Raw genomic sequence first — 24,907 nt, forward strand, 5'->3', positions numbered from 1 at the left:
CACTGATGGTGATTTTCTTTGCATTGTGAATTATTAGTCATTTAAAAATACTTTTCTCTATTTTATTCTTTTGCAATAAGGCCAAAAAATTTTAAGGGATTACTGGTTTCCTGCAAGAATTCACATCTTTGGTCACTAGAAGTCAGGAAGATGCAAGGCAGGGAAATGGAAGTGACGGTGGTCAGTACAGCCGAGTTCTGTCCACTTTAGCTACCCCTCCTGGAGCCACCCCCTCCATTCATAACTACAGAGCTCGAGGTGGCTTCTCTCTGTGCAAGGGAACCAAGAGGCTCCTCCCACAAAATACCTAAGAGGAGATTAAGGATTTTACTTTTTCCATTCATCCATCTTTCTCTGGATCTGCAGGTCAGTCAGTGCAAGACAGGGGTGAACAGGGTCACTGCCTACTCAAAACTTTCCTCCCTATCAAGTGCTCTGCTATACCAGTTCCCAGTCCCCTGCCACCTGCTTGGATCACCAGGAAGTATGTAAAAGGTGGTGCCTGCTATATTTTGGGCCTGTCTGTGAGTGTGGGTAACATTCCTGGAAGGAGTCCCGCTGTGTACTTCTATTTCTGCAGTTCCTTCTTGCAGGGAGATTGTGTGTTGCTGCACACATGCACACATGTGATTCACTGACAGCAGGAAAGGTGTAAGCAGCTTGTGAGAGTTCCTTCCTCCTTGTCCCTTCTCCAGTGGCCTGTATCTCTCTGGTTTCCCAGAAAAGGCCATCATAAACTTCTTTGCCAGGGACCAAAAGGCCTGTGCTCTCCAGGGCAGGCACTGGGGCCCTGAGGCAGGCTTTCCCCAGATCCACCACTTGGAGCCCTGTCCCCTAGCCTCTCCTGCACCCTCTCACTCCTCCCACCGCCAAGAAGCATGAAGATGAGCTGCAATACGCTACGGCCCAGAGAACAGGAAGGTGCGACATAAGAGAAGAGGGTTTTCCAGCTTGGAGGTGCAGGAGGGCAAAGGGTAGGAAGGAGAAAAACAGGGATGGTGAAAATACAGAACGGCCTCTGCATGGGGCGGACCCCACCTCTTCGCTGACTCTGCCCGTGCGGTTCCTGTCTCTCTTGGCTTTGTCCCTGTGCTCTCTTCTGCTTTTTTCTCTGTGTCTGTGTCTGTCGCTTTCTCTCCTTGTCTGTCTCTGTCCCTATGCAGTGTCTCTCTGTCTCTCATGCACACACACTGCATTCTCACCCTCCCTCAATTCCACCTCATCCTCTGTTTCTGACAGGCTCAAGGTCCATGTCAAGCACCAGGTGAGCCCCGTACATGAGGATCCTTATTTCTGTATCAGGTCTGGGACTGCTCCCTGCAAGCCCCTCTCTTTAGAGAAAGGCTGCATGGAATACTGGGAAGCTGCCAAGTCCAAATCGCAAGTCCTGCTCTGCCTGTTGGCAGTTGTGTGTGTGGACCTCAGTGAGAGTCATTCCTTCTGTGAACCTGTTTCCTCATCTGTATAATGGGTATAGAGGGCTAATACTTTGGAGGGCCGGTGCCTCTGTGGATCCAAAGCTGCAGTGCATGTGACAGGACCACTGGATAACCTGCTGTGGCCACTCTAGAAGCCTCTGCCATCTCCTGCTGGGCCCTTCCACCCTCATGCCTGGCCATGGAATGCTCTAGTGAGCTGGAATGAAGGTCAGACCTGTGGCTGTGATGTCACAGAGCACATGGAGTCAGAGGTCTAATGGTCTGATGGAAAAGCAGAGGCAAAAGCGACACTGGGCAGGGGTAAGGGCTGGGACACGGAGAGGGCAGGAGCCTGGGAGCAGTGGGAGCGGAGGACAGAGGCCCTGGTGGGTGGGCAGGCCCTTGACCTCCCTGGGCTCCCAGCCCCACAGGGTAGCATTCCTGGCTGCCATCCTGCTGCTGCTGCTGCTGCAGGTAAAAGGAGCCAAGACTCAGAAGAGCAGCACAGGGCCGGAGGAGGGGGCCCTGGAAGAGAAAACGCCCCCTGCAGGTAGGTGGGGAAGGGGAGGCCAGTCTGGAGGGAAGGCTGGACCTGTTTGAGGTCAGGCCCTAGGCAGCTGCTTAGGTGACAGTGGATCTCAGATAGGTTTGGGTTATGGGAGACAACGCCAGGTCCTTGTCATCATGCAGTGACACAAGGGTGTCCTGTAAAAGGTCTGGAGTGGGGGTTCCTCACCAGGGGACAGCATGGCCAGCTGCAGTGCATGTAGCTTCTGTGTGAGTGAGCAAGCGTGTCTGTCCACAAGACATCTGTGGTTTTCAGTGCACTGGAAGGTGTGGCTCACTCCCCAGCTGGGGTCACACTGGAGGAGACAGCATTCGAGGTGTGTGTGAGGGGGGCTGTTTGAGTTGGGGCTGTGCTTGAACCCGGGTCAGAAAAGACCTCTAGATAGCGCATCACATTCTGGCCAAAGCCCAAGATGTGGCCATTGGGCCAAATGCCCTTGGCCCTCCCATATCCTGACTTCTTCCCCTGCTGGTTCAGGGTCAGGGTAGGAGCAGATCTGGGTCAGGCCTGGCCTTCTCTCCTGTTCCAGAGCAGGGCCAAGAGCAGTATGAAGAGCACTTCATGGCCTCCTCGGAGGGTGAGAAGTGGCAGGTGATGGACATGGCCCGGCAAGAGGAGGACTTCACCTCTGACACAGCAGCTGCCCAAGACCACCGCCTCTTCGATCTGGCTCTCTGCTTTAACTTGGCCAGCATCATGGTTTTTTTCTTTTTTTTTGAGGGATGTTGAGAATAAGGAGATGGCTTGGCTCCTGGAGGAGGAAGACCCAGATTTTTTTTCCTTGACTTCTTGATCGCTTACTGATCTCCACTCTCTACTGGGTTCCATGCCACAGCTCCCCAAAGAGATACCCACACCACTCCCTGCACACTGCTCCCTGCTCTTGCCAGCGGCACCTGTCCTTAGGGTGCAGCCTTTCCTGCATGGCTTCTGCCTGATGCCACCCCAAGCCCACAGCTCTGTGTTTCAGGGCCAGAGGCCTCCCTTGCCCTTTTCCCTCCAATGCCTCCCTTGGTTTTGTTCAATATAGCAGATTGGAGGGCAGAGGCATTGACAGTAAAATAGCAATAAAATCCTGAAAATAATTAGGTGCAGCTTTCTGGGACTTAACCAAACCCTTGAGTTTCTAACTGCTCCGTTTAATTGCCCAGTCTGACCTTCAGACCCACCAACTCACCAGTTGCCTGTTCTTTCCTGTTCTAATGTTCAGGGAGCCTTTCTTGGCATTTCTCCCTCTTACCTTTTCTGACTTCTAGGAACCGAACATAGCATGAAATTCATTAAGAAATGGCAATAGCCAAGTAGTGGGTTTTATTTTTGCAAGGGAAAGGAAAAAGAGACTATGCCTTGATGCTCTTGATGGGATACAGATCTGTTGATACACCTGTTCTGAAATCTCCTGGTGGTCAAGTCACCACAGCTGGCAGCGTCTGGAGGGGTTCATGAGGGCATCGTGTGGACAGCCAAAATATCTGGCAAAGGCCGGGATGCTGCTGAGGGGTCCGTTGACTCGAAGGCTGGGGGGTCTGTGAATGTCCTGAATGTCCTGCGGATTGGGCTCTCTGCACATCACCTGAGAGGAAGAGAGGCCAGGAAAGGGTAAGGAGCAGAGCAGGTGTTGATGGGTCACACATGGGGACAGGGGCCCACCCAGGGAAGAGACAAAGAGGAGAGCAGGAATAGAATGCTCACGGCCCATGCAATACAGTGCTTGTCATTTGCATGCAGTTCATTTAATCTAGCATTAGAGTGTGGGCCAGGGCCTAGGCTCTAGTATAGCACCAGTTATAAGGGAAGGAGGTGGGGCTGATGGAGGACTCCAATGACATCTCTAAGTATGTTGAGAAATTGAGTGCCACACTTGTTGAGGGAGCACAGGGACAGAAGGGGAAATATCAGACCAGTCCTAAGGACAAGGTCTCTGAAGAGGAAGGAGGTGAACATTGTATACCTCCTTGTATACCCCCTGTATACCCTTTGTATACCCCTCTCTTATAGGTTCATTTTTAAGGGATCTGGATTTCTGGGGCATGAGAGTAAAACGAGCAGGGCTCATTTCATGGTAGGACCTAAAAGCAGTTTTTCCTTCTCCTGGCAGGAGGTGTTGAATTTAATCAAAGAACCCATAGTAACCTGAAGGATGATCTCAAGGGAACAAATGAGAATATGTCACAATGTGGACATCTGTGTCATTAGGCTGAGGACTTCGGGGGGAGTGTGTATCAGGGAGGAAATTTCTTGGAGCATTAGGATTCTTCTCTGAGAAGAAGCAAGCTGTGGAAGGAGTGGGCAGCTGCCTACCTGGGCATAGCTTCGGAAGAAGAGCCGATGGGGGCTGAGGTCCTGGTTGGGCAGCGTGGTCTCCCCACGGTACTCTAATAGCCTCTTGCTGTATGCCTGTGTGGAATATGAGATGAGGCTGCCTTTAGGCTACAGATCCATGGTCATGGTCGTTTGGAAGTAGAGTGTTCTCTACACAGCCACCCAAACAGCTTCATGGCCTTTATCACCTCCGCGCTGACACACTGGCCTGGGCCAGAGGAAAGAGGACCTAGAGCTGCCCTAGAAAGTGGGGGATTAGGGTGTAAGCGGGGAACCCTCGCACTGCCATCTGCTTGATGCGGATATGAAAAGGGAGAGAACTATGTAACTGCTTGTATGAGGAACAGTGGAAGGGACACTTGAGGACAAGGCTTCTAGCCTGATGGTGAGAACAGACATGGCTTTGGTGTACCTGCAATGCAATGGCCAGCCCCCCGACATCCGCAGCATTCTCCAAGAATGTTTGCGAGCCATTGAGGGAGGATCTGCTGGGTAACAGGAGGGCATCATAATGGTGCTCCAGACATAGGAGTGCCTCCTGCAGGGCATGTGTGTCACAGGCTGGGCAACCCCCTGGGAGTACTGTTGAAAATAGAGCAAGAGAATCAAGTGGCAAGGTGTGTCAGGGACATGATACCATAGACTGATTTGGCTTCCAGGAACACTGAAAGTGTCCAGGACTCTCCCACCTGGACTCTGGATTATTTTCCTTTCCGCTCCAGGCCTCCTTTGGGATATTCCCTTGGGTTTCCTGTGGCCCCACCTCCCAATAGCCCCCGTTACCCACAGAGCTGGTAGAAGATGTGCAACAGCTCACGGGCCATGATGCTGCCAGTGGCACCAAAATTCACAGCTCTAGGAAAACAAGGGCTTGTCTTAGTCCCAGAATCCTTCAACGTTTTGACTGCAATTCTCCAGCTCCAAGTTTCATCCACTGTCACACTTTTAGATACTCTCTGCTCACTCTAATAGTATGGTCCATACCTGGGGTAGCCAGCATGAAAGAATGGAGGTTGAAGGAGTCCAGCTGGGAAGACCACCACATGGTCAGATATGGAATAGTAAGCATTGACTCCCCAGGGTGACACCTGCCATCTGTAGGAAAGCATATATTAACATGCCCTTACCATTTATTGTCCCCTGCAAGGCATACACAGTCCTTCCCAACTATTACCACTGTCCCGGCTTCCTTTCCTACTGATTATAGATGGGTCATTTTAGGGGTGGAGGATCTGTGTCTCCCCTGGTCTCCTACCTGTGATGGGACGAGGGTTGCAAGAAGCTCTGGACATTTCTTGCTCGGAGAGATTTGACACAGCTCAGGACAGACTGCAGGAAGCTGGGTCCAAATTGTATCTAAAGAGGATGCGTAAGTTGCTGGTTAGAATCACTCGGGGAAAGCAGAGAATTGAGAAGTCAAGGAGTGAATGGGGAGCTGGAAAGGGCAGAGACTCACATCTTGGTACTCCTGTCTGGCCAGCTCTGGCTTCAGGACCCAGTCCGGTGCCCCTATTTTCACCTGTAGTTGGGTGACCTAGGGGAAGACAAAAGATGGTAAGAACCTAGATTTCCCCCAGAGTGTCTCAGAGCCTTTGCTGCTATCACCCCGTGGGTGATCTCCAAACTTACTGCATGCCCTCGTGCCTGGCTCTCTCTCCATCACCATCTCTGCTCCAATGGTCAATTCCACTCTCTAAATGTTTCCACCCAGCCTGCATTCATAGCTTACCCTGTCCTGGGCCTCTTTCTGGCTCTTCTCACTTATCCAGGAAAGCTTTTTGAGGCGTGCTATTAGGGCATCCTTGATCTCAGTGAATAATTTCATGGCCTATGGGGCGAGAGTGGGGGTTGGAGACACAGGGTCAGGACCTGCCTCAGCCCTGGCCCTGCCTCAGTACCTGGCCTTAGGAAGGGACCTCAGCCCTGAGAGCTGCCAGGTTGGAGGGGCTGTCACAGAACGGGGGAGACCTCAGAAAGGCAATGGGAAGGACTATTTCCCAGGATGCCACCAACTCTAGGGCCCAAAGATCTGTGGAGAATCACTAGGCACAGGGAAGGCAAGGGGAGCTATCTACCCTGAGGTCAACCAGAAACACAGTCCCTAGAATAGGGAGATCTTAGCCTGATGAGTAACTCATGGGGACAGGCAAATTGCACAGAAAGCAGAGGGAGAAGAGGGTTACCATTCCCTTCCCTGATCTCAGGGCTCTTGTCCTCAGACCCTGTTTCCTAAGGCTTCCCAACAAGTTGGAGTCTCCCCAGCTTCACACCCTAAGTGTGTGGTGACTGCCTTCCCATCCATCTACTACCTTGTGTCTATCATTTCTTGGTGGGAGAAAATGAAAGATAATATCAGAGGGCTGGGCTCTGGCCTCAGATTGCCTGAGTTAAATTCCAACTCTGCTATTTGGTGGCTACCTGACTTTGAACAAGTCATTTAACCTCTCTGTGCCTCAGTTCTCTCTCCTATAAAATTAAAATGATGTTAATAGGAATGAAATGAAATAGTTTCTGCAAAGTTCTTACAAGAATCTCCAGCATGAGGCAGGCAGTAAGCATTCAGGATTATCAGTTTGGCCACCTCAAGATTATGTCATGCTATGATCATGTCATATCGGTGTTATTTAAAATTTTTAGACGATCAAGGAGGAGCCTTGGGGTCATGGAGCACAATTTTTTCATTTTATGGTTGAAGAAGCAAAAGAACAGAAAAACCGGGGGACTTGTCCCAGTTAGTGCCTGTTGTGGATACTTTGTGTTGCATAGCTGAACTGTGCCCCATTGAGGAATGGAGCAGGCCTCAGGATTTTCCCCCTCAGTCATATTTTCCTCTCTTCCTTGACTCCTGTTCATGTGCAGTACCAAGCAGGGCAGAGTGAGCAGGGTAGGAAGTGTAGAGGGACTTGGACAGGGGACAGCTCTCACATACAGCACGTTGGGTGCCTGGGCCAAAGGCCTCCTTGACATACAGTGCCGCCAGGGTGGGCTCGAAGAAGGCTCCTGTGTCTTCTACGCACTTCTTCCACCGCGGGTGAGCTGGCTGCAGAGACAAAGCTGGGTCGAGTGGTTCCAAGGCCACTTCCTCGCCACTTTCCCAGGCCAATCTTGTTTAGACCTTCACCGCAGAGGGGCTTCAACTCCTGGACTTCCTGTCTTATCTCCCTATATTTTCCCCTTCAGTGACACAGAGTCCTGCTCAGCAGAAGGGACCTGTGTCCTCCTCTAGGACTAGTCCTGGGAGCTTGACTGAGTGGATCACTCATTTATTGCCTATTGATTTGAAGGCAAGCCCCCAGGAAGCATCCCTCTGGAAGAATAAAGGCTTCTGTGAAAGAGACAGCAAAAAATTGAACTGCTCTCCATAACAAGTCTGTTACCCAACCGGGGCTCCACTCACCACACACAGGGCCCTGCAGTGACTCCACCCCCCCACTCTTGCTCAAAATTAAAATTGAAGACAGTCATTTCCTCTCACTACCATCACCTATGCCCCATCTCAGCAAGTATGTGCATCATATAGTAGGATCTTATCTTCCAGAGAAGAAAATCATCAGGCAGAGGGAATTTTTAATGCCATATTTTTAAGTAGGAGAAGAAGAAAAAAAATACTAAATGTACAATTCAGAGAGATGGGAAACTTTCAGCCAAAAAAAAGGGAAAGAAAATAAGGTTAAAAGATGAAGGACTGTAACTTTAGAGGTGCAGAGCTGCTAAACAGCAGCTTGAGAGAAGCACTGGTATGCTTTTCTAGCAGCAGGATGTAGAGAATAAAAACAAGACACAATAAAAACATGCTGGGGGTGGTTTCTGAAGTAGTCTTGGATGGCTTCAAAGAGTTGACTGAGGAATAAGTCCAGACATGACACAGGGGGGATGCAGAAACAAATTAGGAGCTGGGGGAAAGGATTTAGGCAGCTGGCCTGGGGGAAGGATAGTGAGCTGGAACTTATGAAAAACAGCTCATGTGCTAGTTTGGGTAAGATGTGATGAAGCCAGAGACCTCATTGCTATAATTTATTTACTTCCCAAAGATCTGCTTGCAGGTAGAAAGGCTGCCACTGCTTCCCACATCATGACTGGACTGGTCTTAAGACTGAAGCTGGACTATAGAGTATTCAACTAGAGGGAACAGAAAGATGGGCCATTATGGTAGAGAGTGAAGAAGAAACTCCTCAGCCAGTCTGTTGGGAAATTTACCGTTTTCAAGATTATTTCACATCTGGGTGCTCATTTTCAGTGTTCTATTTCCCATACCATAAGTTCTGCTCATATCTCTTCTTGCAAGAAAGGTTTAGACACTGTATAGTGTGCTAGCTGGAGCTGTGCAACCTGAGTGTGAGAAGCAAATGGAAACTGGCGGGAAAGCAGGGTCTGATGGCAATGACTGGGTCAAATGCAGGCTCAGCTGGCCACACCCAGCATCCTTCCTGCTCCAGACAGGGCTGGCTCTAGGAACACCCCCATTAGACTATTGCAATGCTTGTGACAGCAGCAACCTGCATAAGCACTTGATCTTGAGTATGTGGATCTGCTCTTTCAGTTCTCCTGGTTCTTGCTTCCTGATTCCCTTTGTCAGCACCTGACCATTTCTCCAACATCCTTTGCTGAGGGACCTGGCTGCTCAAAAATATAGACACCTTTACTCAGAAGGCTACCACAGCTATCTCTCATGACATGGACTGACAGAATACACCATCTCGACTGGAAACACAGAAAAAGAAATAGGGCTAGAGGGAGATATTTTTCCAAAATATAGAAGACGGAGGGAATGTTTCAAACACAAGATAATGAAACTCATTGGATTAATTTCAGGGCATTGAAAAAAACTGCACATGTCAACGCTGAACATTGAATAAGATTATTTAGGAAATGATAGCAATTGGGAAAAATTCCAAAAATCTGGATGGAAGCAAAAATTTGGCCAGTCTTCAATAGGACGGAAGTAGAATTTGAGATAACAGGATTGTCAGGAATCATTAATGTCAAAGTCTAAAAATGATTCATTGTAGAATGAATCATTAAAAGAATGGTTTTTCAACAGTTGGAAAATAATGTGTAATTATTAAGGGCCAGGGTGGGATTACTGAGGACAAATAATGCCAAAATAATACAAATATCTCTGATTAAAAGGTTCATCAGACTGTGGCATAAGACAGAGTAAGAGCCACATACTGAAATTGTAGTGATGCAGGAACATTACTGAGAGCAGCACTCAGCACCAGAAGCCCAGAGCCTGTCAGGGCCCCAGCCAACTGCGGAGCTCACCCAGCCAAACTGAGCTAGCACACTTGAGGACAACATACCTTGTCACTGGAAGGGGCTGCCCAGTGTGACAGAGCTCCACACGCAGGCACACAGACACACAGGCTGGAAAATCTGATATCACTGTGTCATTTCCTAATTTTGAATTTTGGCAATTAATTCAAAGTTTGTAAATTACTCTAAAAGCCAATAAAACACATCTATAGCCTTTGGATCTACTTAGGGCCACCAATAGTCTGCCTGAGCACAATGTCTAGCATTTACCACTTGCGGGTTATTTCCTTATGCCAGTGTGCTCCAGTTACAACTGCAGTAAAAAAAAAGAAAAATGCCTGTTATACCTTCCTCCCAGATTTGAGCATCAGGTGAAATAATACCTTGAGAGTACTCCCGACTGTTCTGAATTCCACTGGAATTCCATTAACATTACTCTGCTTACATGAATGTCAGTTGTTGACATTATCTAGATTTCAGGAAGGAACCTGGAAGAGCCCCATATGGAGAAATCAGGTTGAATGACACAGCAATGAATGGACTCTTGACTGGCTGAACCACCATGAGTCACCAATGATGAATGACACAGAGTTCAGACCTTCCCACTGAGAATTGTGAGTGCTCACCACCTGCATTCCCTTTCACTCCCCACCAATAGCATTCCATTTGCTATTATCCCTAACAACACTCAACATGCTTTTTGTAAAAAATTTTCTTTCTTCCTGCACTGGAGTATAAATGAGAATAAATGACTGAAGGCAGAGACACTTGCCTATTTTGTTCACTGATGAATTCCAAGTGCTTACAGAAGTACTTGGAAGTAGTAGGTGCTCAAAAGAATATTTATTGCATAAATGAATGGATGATCTAAAGCTAAGTTGTCAATTACCTGACTCAGTGCCCTTCCCCTTCAGGATCATAAGAGTAGTAGTGTAGATAAAATTGCAAATGGCCCAAAATTGAACAAGAAAGGTAATTGAATGGATTGTTGAAATAAACATTTAAACTTTCTGAATAAATTGGGGTATGGAGCTTAATATAAATGCCTCATTTTTGACAGGTACATATGAAAAAATCTTACTTTTACTTCCCCAAGCTCAGCTTCTGAAGTTTCATAAAAGAAACTTACCAGCCATTTTCATTGACTATGTATTCAAAATTAACCGCCAAGCATGCAGATGATGAGAGCTGGCAGTCTTTTAGTGACACTATAAATTAGAATTCCTTCAAAAGAATGTGTTCAGAAGTTTCTAATGAATGACCATTGAATAGAAGAGATCAGATCTCTGGCTTTGCCAAAAACCTCCTTCCTTTCTCTAGACTTTGCCACTGTTCCACCTGCTGTAAAGAGAGCTCACTGATACTCAAACTCACCTTCCCTGCCCTTGCTTGAGGACCCCCAAAATATGTAATATCTAAATCAGAATTTACTAGGAACATAGCTATGCCCTTGGCTACAAGACTCAAGTCCAGTAATTGTAATAGAAACCATATGAAACACCAAGCCAAAAAATTTCCTATCTTACCATCTGTTGGAAGGTGTGCTAACCTATTTTTATAGTACTTATATATTTCTCAGTCCTCTACAGTGTATGGTTAAGAATATAGCCTGATAAGCCAAACATATCTACCCTAGACTCTGTTCCTTTACATATGAGCAATTTGTCTTGGGGATGTTATTTGGCCATTATTTTCCTATTTTTGTATCTGAAAAACTGAGGATAAAATCCTCAGAGAGTTTATGGGAGACTTGATTAAAATAATCTATGCTAAATGCTACACACAGTGCCTGACAGCAACAGTTCTATGTGTGTCAGCCATTACCATCATTATTTATTTTGGGCTGTTGTTGCAGAAAGGTAAAGTGACCTTTCCAAGGTCACATTTCTATTTGTTGCCAGAGTTTGATTCATTTTTAACCCCAAGGACAATTATGTTCCCCATTGGAACAGATGGTGAGCTCAGTATTTGTAAGCCTTCTACATTCTTTAAGCATGAATCACAGTGCTGGCATCTGACACCCTCCAAGACATGATGTCAGGCTATCATGCAGGGATTTACAGGAAGTTGTTTGGTGCCAGGAATTTTGAAGTAACCCCACAAAGAGAAGAGGGAGTCTGTTCTACATCTGAATCAAGAGGCAGGCTGGGTAAGAGCTTCCTGAGTAGTCCTAAGGAGTGCTCCACAGCACAGTGAGCAAACACATAGACCCTGCAGCCAGCCAGCCAGGATTCAAGTCTTATTCTAGCAACTCACCTGCTATATTACCATGGTCAAAATTCTTAATAGCTCATTCCTTGTCTTTTAAAGAAAGATAAAATGATATCTATAGTATCTCACGGAATTTGGAGGATCTAGCACATTTTAAGCTCTCAAGAAGCAATAATTATATTCCAGTCTCTGTGAATAAATTTCCCCTCTCTGAATTCCATAGATTTTTCAGGTTTCTTCAAGGCAGAGAAATGGTTCATGAATTAGTTTTTTTAAAAATGATTTTCAAGACTTAACTAAGGTTGTTCCTGAGGTTGGGAATGTATCCAAACTATTAGTCATCTCCATTCACTTTTGGATACTCCTGACCTAGGATGTCTAGGATGTCAGGGTTCTCAGTAAAGCATCTGGGGAGTCCAGTAGACTCTGGTTTGTGAAGTGTATTTCCACAGCCTCCTCCTGGAGCATATTAGGATCTGAACCATGAAGCCCACATATGACCCAATTGATTGCACCAGATAAGAGTTGAGCTTCTTGTAAAGCATGTTTGAATGTCAAACTTGGAATCACTGCTTAACATATCCATTTCTCACAGAAAAAGCCTTTGACAAAATCCAAGATTCATCCTTGATTAATATATATATGAAGAAAATATGTATAGAAGGTCTTTATCTCAATCTGCTAAAAAGTATTTATGACAAACCTACCACCAAAATCATATAAAAAGGCTGAAAGCTTTTCCTCTAAAGTCAGGAACAAGACAGGATGTCCATTATCACTATTCCTATTCAATATAGTACTTAAAACATTAGCCAGAGCAATCAGGCAGGAGAAGAAAATAAAAGGGATATGTATAAGAAAGGAAGTTGGGCCGGAGATTTAGCTCAGTGGTGCCTTGCCTGCCTTGTGAGTTTGATCCCTGGTACTGCCCCCAAAAGAAAGAAAGAAATCAAATTATTATCTTCAGATGACGTGATCCTCCATATAGAAGACCCAAAAACTTCCATCAAAAGACTCCTAAAATTAATAACCGCAGTGTACCAGATACAAAATCAATAACAAAACCAATAATATTCTTGCACACCAAGAATGAAGTCACTGAGAAAGAAATTAATAAAATAATGCCATTCTCAATAGTATCAAGAAAAATTAAATAGGGCTGGGGATTTAGCTCAGTGGTTTCATCGCCTACTGTGCAAGTGCAAAGGCCCGAGTTCGATCCCCGGTACCAAAAAAAAAAAAAACAAAACAAAAGAAAAAAAAACGGAAAAATTAAATACTTAGGAATTATTTAGGAAGTGAAAGACCTCTACAATAAAAACAGCAGTTTTTAAAAGGAGACAAAGAGGATATTGGAAAATAGAAAGATATTCCCTGTTCTTGGGTAGGCAGGATGAAATGGCCATACTTCCAAAACTGATAAATGGTTTTAATTCAATTATAATCAAAATAACAACAAAATTCCTCACAGAGATAGAGAAAACAATCCTAAAGTTCATATGGAACCAGGAAAGATCCAGAATAGCCAAAGCAATCCTGGGTACCAAAAGCAAAGCAGAAGGCACCACAATCCTCGCTTTCAGATTACATTACAAAGATACGGTGATAATAACAACGTGATGTGGGCACGAAAACAGACATGTGGATTAATGGAATAGAATAAAGGATGGAGAAACAACTCCAGGTACATTCAGCCATCTAATCGTTGACAAAAAGGCCAAAACACACACACTGGAGGAAAGATAGACTTTTAACACTGGGAAAATTGGCTATATGCATGCAAAAGATTGAATCTAGACTAATACTTCTCCTCATCCACTAAAGTAAAATCAAAAATGGATCAAAAATCTAAATGTTAAAACAGAAACACTTAATCGGCTGAAAGATAAACTACATGAAACTATTGAAAACATAGGCGTAGGCAAGGGATTTCTGAACAGAACCTCCAATGGCATAAGAATCAACAAATGGGACAATATCAATTTAAAACCCTTTTACCCAGCAAAAGAAACAAACAGAATGAAGAGACACCATACAGAATGAGAAACAAATTTTGCCATCTATCTCTCAGACAGAGGACTAATATCTAGAATATATAAAGAACTCAAAGAATTAGACCCCCCCCAAATAAAATTCTCAATTAAAAAATAGGAAGCTATTTCTCAAAAGAGGAAATATAACCAACAAATACATGAAATAATGTTCAACATCGCTGGCCATTACAGAGATTCCATCTCACTCCAAAGAAAATGACTATCAAGAAATCTAATAATAAATGTGCATGAGGATGCAGGGAAAAGGAACCCTTCTAACTTGTTGATTGGAACTGAACTACTATAACCATTACAGAAATCAGTATGGAGATTATCAAGAAACTAAAAGTAGAAATTCCATTTGACCCAGTTATTACACTTCTAGGTATCTTCCTAAAAGAGTTAAAGATATCGTAGTACAGCACTACAGGCATACTTATGTTTATAGCAGCATAATTCATATTAGTCAAATTTGGAAGCAGCCTATATCTTCATCGACAGATGAATAGATAAAGAAAATGTGGTATTTATACACAATGGAGTACTAATTTGCCATAAATAAGGATAAACGAGTCATTGGCCACTTGAGATCATATCACTAAGTGAAATACATCAAACACTTAAAGTTCACAATTTATCTTATGAGAGAAATCCAAAATATAAATAAATTATAGGAGAAAAAAGAGATAGATAATTGGAAAGAGGGAGAAGGATCTTTTGCAAAAGGGAAGGGGACCATGAGATGGAGGGAGTGGGTGGGAGGGCAAGGAAGGGGATGAAAAAAGTGTTGAGAAGTGTTAACTCTGTATACCAACTCCCCATGAGGAATATAATCATTACGCACTGCAAATGTGTACTAATAAAAAAATTCATTCCTCATCCAGTAAGTCCTAAACTTTTGGTCCAGGTCTTCAAACCATGCAGCAAATTCTTTCAGGCTGATAACAAAGTAAGAGGAGCCCTTGAGAGTTCAGGTTTACATTAAAGGCCAGAGAAGTGATCAGGAGATATGTTCCTAAAGGTCTGGTATCTGGCTGTTTAGTTCTCAGGTTAAGCTCTGCATGCCCTCCTGCCTGCCTCTATGCAGAGCCTAGTCACAGAGAGGCTTCTACTCCCCTGCCCATTCCCTGATAGAAATATGCCTATATTTGCCCCAATCTGGAAAATATAGCTCTCCTCACCATGAGTGGTTGCTCTGTCAGCTCCTGCAATTTCTGGCTCAGCTCTCTGCGTGCTTCCCGGAATTTACTGTCTAATGCTGGAGTAAGGGTCTCCACCAGCCCCAAGATCATGTGACTCTGCAGAACATCCCTAAGGAGACAAAAGAGATCCCACATTAATCCCAGGGTTCTGGGGATGCCCTTCCTAAAGACTCCTCTTGTACAAGTTAACCACTTTGGTATTCCTGGGGGCAACTCCTTTTCTGTATAAAGAATAATCATTGTGACATACAAACAAATCATGAAGAGCCTTTCTTGGTGTGGGCTGGAGAATGAGAGAGGAAGGAACTGGTTGAAGAGGAAATCTTCTCCCATCATAGGGAGAGAAGGACCTGAGCTGAGGAAGGCTGGACTCAGATTAAATACAACAGATGAATCTATTTCCACAACCAAGAAACCTTGCTCATGTGAGGATGTATCCTCCAAGCACCACAAAGCTGGGCTCTTGAATCCCCTCTTTCTTGGTGGCAGCTCTCTTCCCAGGTGCCCTCATGTCAACCTGCTCATGCTCGCACGTATGTTCCTTTGCCTCCTTCAAAAGGGATATCCAGATGTTGCTGCTACTGAGTTACTATGATGAAAGGCTATGAACCTAAGCCCCTAGCAGGAAGCTACTAATGCTACCAGGTGATGGCCACACAGCCATCAGGGAACTCAGAGAGCCACCATAGAACCTGACTTCCATGTCCCCTACCCTCCTTGACTTCCTGCTCACAGGGGAAATGATCTTAGAAATTCTTTCCCAAGGGGGTCCAGTGTCCCCCTCACCATAGCTGAGAAATGGCCTCTCCCAGCTCTCTTCTGCCAGAGCATCACTAGTCCTCACCTCCAATATCTCCTTATCTCAAGGGCCTCTTAGTCTTGCCCGCAGCCCACAGTTGTTCCACTGATAGACTTCTGGCACATTCTACAGCACAGAAGCTCTTTACAGACTGGTGTTCTACTTCCAGCAGACCTCATATCTTGTCTGAACCCTGTACCTTCCTGCCAGATGTTATCCCTTCCCCATCCTCCCAAGCCTTACCTACATCTTGTTCCTTCCATCTACCCTCTCTGAACACATGTGCTCCAGGTCCCTTGACCCAAGGTGTTCTTGGTCACTAAGACTTATGAACTCTCCATTCCCAGACTCTCTCTCTCTCTCTCTCTCTCTCTCTCTCTCTCTCTCTCTCTCTCTCTCTCTCTCTCTCTCCTCTCCATTCCATTACCTCCCAATGCCACCTGGAGCAAACCTGTGCTTCAGCATCTCTTCTTGTACCAGTTGTGACATGTTTCTCAAATAATCCAGGTCATGGATTACAAGGGCCTGGGAGGGGCTCAGGGACATCGGTTTGAACGTCTCTTGCAAACAAGATAACCAGTCGATGGCAGGGGCCATTTCCTTAGAGGAGAAACACAAAACTGATAGAAGGAAAGGAGAAGACAAGAAAGGGGAAGAGGGTTCATGGGCTTGAGAAGGAATGGGACAGGGAAGTGTTGGGAAAGGGGCTGGAGACAGAGAAAGCTAGGGACTGGAGAGAAAGAAGGGTCCTGGGAGGAAGAAGGTAAGGTAAAAGGAAGTCCAGGAGACCATCCTGCCCACAGGGCTGGGGTCTGGAGTTCCAAGCACCTGAAGCTGCTCAATAGTGAGCACATGGAAGAGCTTGTCCTGTGACTGCCGCTGCTCCAGGAGCCGCAGATACTTAAACAGCCGTGAGGTAATGGAGATGGACAAGAAGGCATGTTGTTGCACTTTCTCTGGGTCACCTCCCAGAAGTGTTCCCAGCTGCTGTAGGTAAGCCAAGTACTCCCGAATGATCTGGAAGAGGATAACTTTGATCACAGAAGCCAGGTGCTCTGCTTTTCTCCTGGTCTCAGAAGGTTTTGTCAAAGCACCATCTTACCTGGGCGTAGATCTTCTGCTCCTGCTCTTGCTTGAGGGGAACTTCAAATTCTGGCTGGTCTATCTGGACACAAGAGAGACTGGAAAGAAGTGGGAGTATGGGGGATGGGGAGGGAGGTTGAGGGAAGGTGGGAAACGAAGATAGCCCCGGGAGAAGGGAGTAGAGCTGCTAGCAAAGGAGAAGAGTACAACAGAAGGGAGGGAGGCACTATGGGTGAGGAGCCAGGGGAAAAAGTCCAGGCATAGAAATGAGAAGAGAAGGTTCATGACAATCAGTTTGGGGGTGCTCAGGACAAGAGAAGCACGTTAATTGACATCTCGGAGGAATCTATGCCCTATTCTGGGTTCAAGTCTAAGGGTAAGATCCCCATCTCAGGTGCAATAATTAAGAGGTACCCCAAATTTAGTAAAAAGGATGCATTTCTAATGCAATATTTTAAATCAAAATTAACACAAAAATTCCACAATGAATAAAATATCAAAGTTTTGCTTATCATTATTTTCTCCATAAATTTTACATTTTTTTTTAGGTACTGGGGATTGAACCCAGGGCCTCACACATGCTAGACAAGTGCTTTTAACCCAGAGCTCCATCTCCAGTCCTTTTTATCTAATTTTGAGACAGGATTTCACTAACTTCCCCAGGCTGGCCTCAAACTTCCATTGCTCTTGCCTCAGCCTCCAGAATAAGCAGCCATAACCTGTCTCATAATGCATCTTAATCTATTTTTTAAATTATATTTTTAAAAGGTCCACAATAGTTTTTCTACATTCTGAAAAAAAACACCATGTGATTCTCTAAAATATCCAGAATTAACAAAAATTTGCTATTTGCTCATCAAAAATTTTTATTGATTTTGGTTTTTAAGAGGATTTATTAAAATACTAATTATCCTGATACATAGTGTTTGGGGCCCTCTTAAATTTTGCATCCCAAGCAAGAATCCACACATTTCACCTTACTTCTAGTCCTGGTGTGCCCTGGACTCTGAAGATCTTTGGGTCACTTTGCTTTGTCTCTCCCAATATCAGTATCTCACTCCAAACTTGAGCAATAGACTTCTCCTCTGTCATGGAAAATCTTCACTTGCCCCTTCTGTGACATTTGGTGACCAAAATTCAAAGAGCAACAAGGCATCCACACCCATCTCCTAACACTATACATTGCTGCAGTCGTTTTTACACTACCTTCGGGTCTTCATTGATGTCTCCTCATTCCGTATTCTCTGAGTGGGGTCAGCTCTGGAACCAACAATGACCCCTCCTCTTTGAGATTCCTTCCCATCCCTTTGTAGTCCCACTCATGCTGGTCCAATTCCCACCTCCCTGGCTGTCCTTACTCCTCCATTTCTCCCCCTCTGTCCCAGGCCCTGATGGGTGCCTCCACTACAGCTCATTCTCTCTACATATTCTTCCTAAAGACCACAACCAGGCTCAATGTGACAATAACCACTCTCCCTTTCACACCAAATCAAAGCTATGGAGTCCTTCAGTGATGCTTCTATCTCCTTTGCTTATGTTCAGTAGACACATTCTCTGGAAATACCTGGGCCCTCTACCACCAGGATGAAGTTACCTAAAGCCTCATGCCTAGCTCTTCCTTTCCCCTTCTACTTCTATTGAAGGACCTTAAAATGCTCATCTAGAATCCATGTTATCGTCAGATTGACTACCAGGCTGCTGAATGCCCCTAAGTACTACATACACTATCAGACCTTAATATTTGAAAGGCCTCAGTAGCTCTTTATTTTTAGTATATCAATAGTCATCATCTCTACCTGGATTCTCAGGCCAGTATTAATCAGGCCTGACCTCATATCTTCAGTCTTATCTTTTCTCCTACTGCATACTACCATACCCCCAGAGCAGTCATCTCATGGACCCCAAGGAGGAATCACAGCATTGCAAATTCTTCTCTTGGCACCTAATTTTCCCATAGACCTTTTAATGAGAAAATCAACCATACTTCAAGACTCAGCTCACATTCTTCTGAGATTTTCCTTAACCAGTTCAGATCTTAACCCATCCCCAGAGGCCTTACCACTTAAACTCCTGAACACACACACACACACACACACACACACACACACACACACAGACCCAGGAATTTAGCTCAATGAGTTCAATTCACAGTAACAAAAAAATAAATAAATGAAGGACAAGGAGAAGGAGAAGGAGAAGGAGAAGGAAAGGAAGAGGAAGAGGAGGAAGAGGAGGAGGAGGAAGAAGAAGAAGACTCCTGAACACACTTTAAAATGGAATTTTAGAATGCTTTTATAGAGCAGCCTCGAACTGATAATGATCAGGTATTTTTAAATATCCATCCTCTCATAATGTGGAATTTTTGAGAATACCAGACAGATGTATAGCCCTACACTGAGTGATGGCTCCACTATTTATACACTCAACAAACCCTTAGCCACCTGAGGAGGAGAAACTCTAGCTGCCTGAGAAAGAGAATCCCTAGAGACTAGAGGAGGAACTCTAGGTTCCTAAAGAGAAGGACCCCTGGCTGCCTGAGAAGAAAGACTTATAGCTGCCTGAGGAGGATCTCTAGTTGCTAGAGGAGGAGGAGCTCCAACTCCCTCAAGAGAATGGACGTTAGCTGCCTGTTCTGAGGAGGCCCACCATATTTGTTCTGTTTTGTTTTGGTTTTAGTTCTTTTACTGGTACATTTTAGGTATACAATTCATTTACATTTATCACTGGGTGCTTGTACCTGTACATGATATATCTTGGTTCTTATTTTTTTCCCCATTACCTGTGCGCCCTTCACCCCCTCCACCTTCCCTATTTACATAGATTTCATTTCCATGTTTTTCTTTTCTCATAATTTTTCCTTTCCCTCTTTTCCTTTCCCCTTCCCCCTCCCTTCACTCCTTCGTCTTTGGACCTTTTTTCCTATTTCAAATTATCAGTCATTCATTTTAATCATTTTAACTCTATCAGTTTCCCACACTAGAGAAACTATTCGGTATTTACATGGGTGTCCTATTTATTTCACTTAAGAGTATGGCCTCAATATGCATCCATTTAGCTATAAATGGCTCTAGTTTTTCATTCTTTATGGCTGAGTAGTACTCCATTTTATAAAAAAACCACATTTTCTTTATCCAGTAGGCCCACCATCTTAACATTGATAACACGAGGAACTGGGAGGACAGACAGGCTTCACGTACTACTCATAGCTAGAGGATTAGAAGAGATTTCCTGGAAGAGATACTCAAACCTACAATTGAATACATGTGAGAGTGTTCTAGGCTGAGTGTGGGGGATGGTTGTAAGCAAAGAGAACAGCATATGAGAATAATGGAGGGGTCTTCTTGGAGCTATATGAATCAGCAGAGCAGGGTAGGAGGAATGAGATAGGAGATAGGGCTGGAGCAGTATGTAGGGATCACATCACAAAACTGACAATCCTTTGCTCAAGATTGGGACCATAGCATGATGACCTGGTGATCCTTAAAAATGAGAGGCATTTAAACAGAGAAAATAGCATCATTAGCTCTTGGATTAGAAAGGCACTACTGGCAGAAATGAAGAGGAAATAAAAGGAGTGCAATCATGAGGATGAGAGAACTAGTTAAGAGGTCTGGGAGAAATCCAGAGTAGCCATAAGGAAGGGTGTAACTGTGTCTTCCCAGAACTGGCCCAGCTGCTCCTTCTCTCACCCCCACCTAGTGTCCTTGGATCTCATAGCAATCATTTCCCCTTAAGATAAGATCACTCTTCATCTTCTTCCCATTTGTCTTATCTCCCCAGTCTACTATATTCCTCCAAGAGAAGACACTGTAAAGGTAGAGGCAGGACTAGGTCCAAATGTTTTTTCCAGTGGATCTCTCACCTGGATGACTGGTGCATGTGGAGGGGAAGGATGAGTCCTCAGATAGGCTCTGAAGAAGGGGAAGTGGCCATACTGACTCATCAGAAGTGCCAGAGTTTGGTTAAAGTCAGAGAAAGTCCATTTGCCAGAGATGTTCCAGCCTCCAAGCTGAGAAGAAGGGAGATAGAATTTAGCGTGGGATCTATGAGAATTTTCCTTCATTGTCTGGGTTTTTCTTTCCTCCATAGCTGCTATCTCCTGATTTTTGAGTCCTTTGATCCTTTTAGGACTTCACATCTATTCTTGTTTCTCTAATGTCACAGGAGGACATGATGCTCAACAGGGCATTGCCATTGCCATTTCCATCTCCATCCTTGAATTTAGGGAATTCTAGGACACAAGTCAACACTCTAAGAACAAATACCTAGCAACTTCACACCTGCCTCAGTCCCATGTGTTACTTACCCTAAAAAGATGATGCCCTAACATCCCTCACCTCCTCAATAACTTGTTTGAGGGGACCAGTTCCTGCAGCTTCGATGGCATCTGTGTCCATGCAGGAGCCATAGAATTGGAAGGCTTTCTCTTCTCCTGAGCCAGGGTGCCAGGACCCTGGGGCTTCTAAAAAGGAAATATAGCACAATAAAACGAGTGGAGGCTGGTGTGGAGACAGAAAAATGGGAGATAGGGAACTTGTAGGAAAGAATAGGAAGCTCCCCACAAGAATGTACAAGAAAGAGGAGAAACCAAGTTGAGGAAATTATAAACTCTACTCGACTTAGAATGGACTGACTTGATGGAGAGGTAAGAGTAGAGAAAGGGAGTGCAGAAAAGATGATGAGGAAAATAAAGGAAATGAGGGAAGAAAATCAAGAAGGACAATCAGATGAACAGGATAAGAATAAGATTTGAGTGAAGGACAAAGGATAGAAATGGAAGTCAGGGAAGAGATTAATAAAAAAATTAGAGAAATTTAGGAAACCGGAAGATTTTGAGGAATTCCAGGAAAGAAAACTCATATGAGAAAGTTTAGTGAAGAGAAGAAATGGAAGATTCACTTAGCTGAAACTCTTATCACTTTATCCCTAGAAACAAACTAATACATTACAATCACTGGAACTCTTCCATTTAAACCATCCACCTGCTAATATCTAACACTATCCCATCCATCCTCCTTCGATATCCAACCTCTTATATGACCTCAGGACCTTCTCTTGATTCTTCTCAATCCCAGCAGTTGGTTTTTCTTCTTCACACCCTTCATCTTTGAAAATATTCTCTGCCTCCGTTTAACTTGTCTCTCACTGGGGTACCCTTTGTTCCCTTAGGCCACCAGTAATGGTCCCCTCTGTCACTCCTCACCCTGCTCACCTGCCTCTTTTCTCCCACCTCAGTCTCCAACCACCCCTCCCTATAATCCTATTTGTTCCAATTCAACTTGCTTACAATAGCCCAGTGTTTCAGAGGAAAAGCAAGAGATCACTGGGAGAGAGGGAATTTGGGAAGTGGAGGGAGGAGAAGATGACACTGATAAGGAGGCACCAGAAGAGTGCACTTGGAAGCTGGAGGATGTGGTCATGGAGAAAACAAAGTTCAGGCTGCACTGAAGAGATGGAGTGGTGGAAGATAAGCATAGGGCAGAAACTGAAAATTCATAGAAAATAACAAAGATGAGACTTGCTAAAAAGGATAAGTTGAAGGGAAAGGAGGAATCATAGATACATGGAAGAGAAAAGAAGGTAGGGATTAGACAAAGAAAAGATATATACAAAGACCAGCATAGATGGAAGAAAGGATGATTTTGAGGCGTCAGGAAACTGATGAAGAAGCAAACCCATACAGGTCCATGGAAGATGGTGCACACCAGTTGCTCCTCAGTTATGCAGAGTGCAGGGGAGTCCTAATGGTGCTAGATCAATCCCCTTCTTCCCCAGTGACTCCGCCCCCCTGCATTCCTACCCAGAACTCTCCTCAGTAGTCTTTTGTTTTCATCTTCAAGAGCATGAAAAGAATTAATGGTCTTTCCAGGCTCTCCGCAGGCAAAGTTGAAGAAGTTGTTGCAGGGGGCTACACTGCTGTTCCCAGATGCCAGGTAATAGTCCAGAAGATGCAAACACACAGGTGTCTCACAGGGGGCTGTGGGCAACAGGTCAGAGTAAAGCAAAAGTGAAAGGCACAAGAGACAAAGGACTCCCAGGGCATCCAGTGTTTATTCATTATGAGTGTGGGAAGGGGGAAGCTGGGCAGGCCTTGGGACACCTGCTGATAACAAGTATCAAGCAGGCAGGACTGTAGAATGAGGACACAAACATATCTTTGCTGAAGAGAACAAACAGTTCATTCAGAGGGGAAGAATTTAGTTGGAGACAGTTGACATTGATTGGGAGTGAACTCAGCCAAGCTTTGCTACTTCCAATATAACACAGTCAAATTTTGGAGGGGCAAGAAGCTTGTGCCACTATAGCCTGCCAATACTGGGCAGAGGTGTCTGCTGCAAACAATCACTTTGGCCTCTCCCCAGGCCAAGCTGACGAAGTCAGTGGAGAGACCACTCAGAAGCCAGGAAATAGTCCAGGAGATCCAAGCATGCAGGAGTCTCACAGGGCACTGTGGGAAACAGCTCAATGCTAGGGGAAAAGAACAAAAGGGACAAGGGCTCTCCCAAAGGGCTGGGACAGGAAAGCCTAGTGAGAAACAAAGGAGTGACCAACTGGGAAAGCACAGATGTGACAGTGCCCAGGAGTCAGGGAGGAAGAAGTTGGAATCCTGGGGAATGTGAGGGTCAGGGTGAGCAGCTAGAGAGAGGCCAGGAGACTCAGGAGCATGGACCTGACCATGACTGGGAGAAGCTGTCTAGGTTGAGGGTTCCAGAGTTTTGCTTACGAGGACCACAGTTCCTGAAGACGTAGAACCAAAGCACAGAAGAACCAAGGAGCAGGCCCAAAAGCAGGAGAGTCAGCAGCGCCCATCCGGCCATTGCCCACCGTCGGCTCCACTTAGTGGGTAGCCCTTCTTCTGGGGAGCTCTGTGGGGGCAACCAGGAGGTGAGAAACACAAGACAGAGAGGGTTGGGAGTGAGGGACGGGGTGGAGAGGCAGGGAGGGGAGAGAGAACAAATAAGTCAGTGCCAGGGCCCCTATGCACTGAGGTAACTGCTCAGTCTCCCAGAAACACAGCCTTCGGCCCTGGGAGATGAGAAGGCACCTGTCCTGGGTGAGGGTAAGGCAAGGAGTGGGAGGGACTTGAGAGCTGGAGGGAAACACCCAGGGCTGCCCAGGAGCCCACTGACCTCCTGGCGGGAGGAAGGCGCCATTCCTCTGGCCTGGATTGGTCCCCTTGGCCCCTGCCTGCTTTTGTCCCCACCATCCTGAAGTGCATGGAGGAAGGAGGAGGAGGGAAGCTGGTTGAGGAAGGGGTGCTGTAAAGACAGTTTTAGCAGACCATTTTGACAGCCCTCTCTCTGCCCACCTCCCACATTCACACATGTTTGTGCCAGGCCAGTGTCTCCAGATGGGCCTTGGAATGAACCTCTCCCTGGCTGGACCATCTTCCCTCCCTCTCTTCGCTTTCCTGGCCTTTCCCCTGTCTATTTTGGAAGCCTCGCATTCCCTCCTCTCCAGTGGGGGCAGGGCACTCGCTCATCCCACCCCACAGCCCACCCTAGCAGGCAGCTCCACCAGAGGCTGTTTCTCAGGCACACTTGCCATCTGTCTGTCCTTTGCTCCCAGGATCCTTCCTGGTTCTGCTCTAGGTGCTGGTGCTGAGGGCTGGCATGGAGGAAATGGCCTCCCTTCTCCCCAGGCCCAGTTCCATGTTCCTGGAGAAGGAGCACTTCTGTCCCTCTCCCACTGTGTCCCCAGACACAGGCACTGTTGGGCTCTGGGTGGAGCCTGTTTATCTGTGGGAGACACTCAGGCCTCTCCTTCCTGTCTATCTCAGTTTCTCAGGGGGGAAGAGGGAGGAGTCTTCATTGGCTGAGCAGACTTGCACTTTGTCTGCTCCTCTTACCCTGCTCTGTGACTTTATTCACTATGTTTTTATTTCTAGAATATTCCCCCCGCCCCCTTCTTCCCTGAGTGAAATCTCATGGTTACTGTCAATCCCGGGTCAAATGCTATCTTACCTGGGAGGCCCCGAAGCTCTGTGTCCATTCACACTGTTCCCAAGCATGCTT

The 24,907-nt window shown here is 45.7% G+C and overlaps 2 protein-coding genes across 7 annotated transcripts; one reads left to right on the forward strand and one right to left on the reverse strand.

Moving 5' to 3' along the window:
- The first annotated feature begins 1,386 nt into the window (after positions 1-1,386).
- Sofu1 (sperm-oocyte fusion factor 1) lies at positions 1,387-3,071 on the forward strand. Of its 2 annotated transcripts, XM_004860552.4 has the most exons (3): positions 1,387-1,739; positions 1,842-1,968; positions 2,516-3,071. In XM_004860552.4, the coding sequence occupies exons 1-3, from the start codon at positions 1,641-1,643 to the stop codon at positions 2,713-2,715; spliced, it is 426 nt and encodes a 141-aa protein (XP_004860609.3). In that variant the 5' UTR covers positions 1,387-1,640; the 3' UTR covers positions 2,716-3,071. The 2 variants fall into 2 exon arrangements, with proteins under 2 accessions (XP_004860609.3, XP_087063891.1); XM_087207765.1 differs by having other exon boundaries at positions 1,387-1,968.
- Positions 3,072-3,264: 193 nt separating this feature from the next.
- Kel (Kell metallo-endopeptidase (Kell blood group)) lies at positions 3,265-24,653 on the reverse strand. 5 transcript variants are annotated; one of them, XM_004860510.4, is made up of 19 exons: positions 24,438-24,653; positions 24,023-24,100; positions 23,617-23,758; positions 22,693-22,869; positions 21,230-21,354; positions 20,755-20,901; positions 16,912-16,974; positions 16,638-16,826; positions 16,261-16,409; positions 14,990-15,119; positions 7,238-7,348; positions 6,038-6,136; positions 5,765-5,842; positions 5,564-5,664; positions 5,293-5,403; positions 5,096-5,163; positions 4,721-4,890; positions 4,288-4,383; positions 3,265-3,559 (listed from the first exon to the last, which is right to left on the reverse strand). In XM_004860510.4, the coding sequence occupies exons 1-19, from the start codon at positions 24,438-24,440 to the stop codon at positions 3,398-3,400; spliced, it is 2,199 nt and encodes a 732-aa protein (XP_004860567.2). In that variant the 5' UTR covers positions 24,441-24,653; the 3' UTR covers positions 3,265-3,397. The 5 variants fall into 5 exon arrangements, 4 of the variants coding, with proteins under 4 accessions (XP_004860567.2, XP_004860565.2, XP_087063892.1 ...); XM_004860508.4 differs by having other exon boundaries at positions 24,023-24,151; positions 24,438-24,593; XM_087207766.1 differs by lacking the exon at positions 7,238-7,348 and having other exon boundaries at positions 24,438-24,615.
- Between the last annotated feature and the right edge of the window lie 254 nt (positions 24,654-24,907).

This window comes from Heterocephalus glaber, unplaced genomic scaffold, assembly GCF_053883595.1.
Source record: "Heterocephalus glaber isolate CG9 unplaced genomic scaffold, H.glaber_assembly_v1.0 deba00000818, whole genome shotgun sequence".
NCBI lineage: Eukaryota > Metazoa > Chordata > Mammalia > Rodentia > Bathyergidae > Heterocephalus > Heterocephalus glaber.

What these genes read in the sequence shown, in the direction of transcription:
- Sofu1 (XM_087207765.1), top strand. Translation starts at nt 1,641, where the DNA reads ATGAAGGTCAGACCTGTGGCTGTGATGTCACAGAGCACATGGAGTCAG. An exon ending in AGAGAAAACGCCCCCTGCAG is followed by an intron (nt 1,969 to 2,515) that starts GTAGGTGGGGAA and finishes CTCCTGTTCCAG; the next exon opens with AGCAGGGCCAAGAGCAGTAT.
- Kel (XM_004860508.4), bottom strand. An exon ending in GAAGAGATGCTGAAGCACAG is followed by an intron (nt 15,120 to 16,260) that starts GTTTGCTCCAGG and finishes TTGTCTCCTTAG; the next exon opens with GGATGTTCTGCAGAGTCACA. An exon ending in CAACCCTCGTCCCATCACAG is followed by an intron (nt 5,404 to 5,563) that starts GTAGGAGACCAG and finishes GCTTTCCTACAG; the next exon opens with ATGGCAGGTGTCACCCTGGG.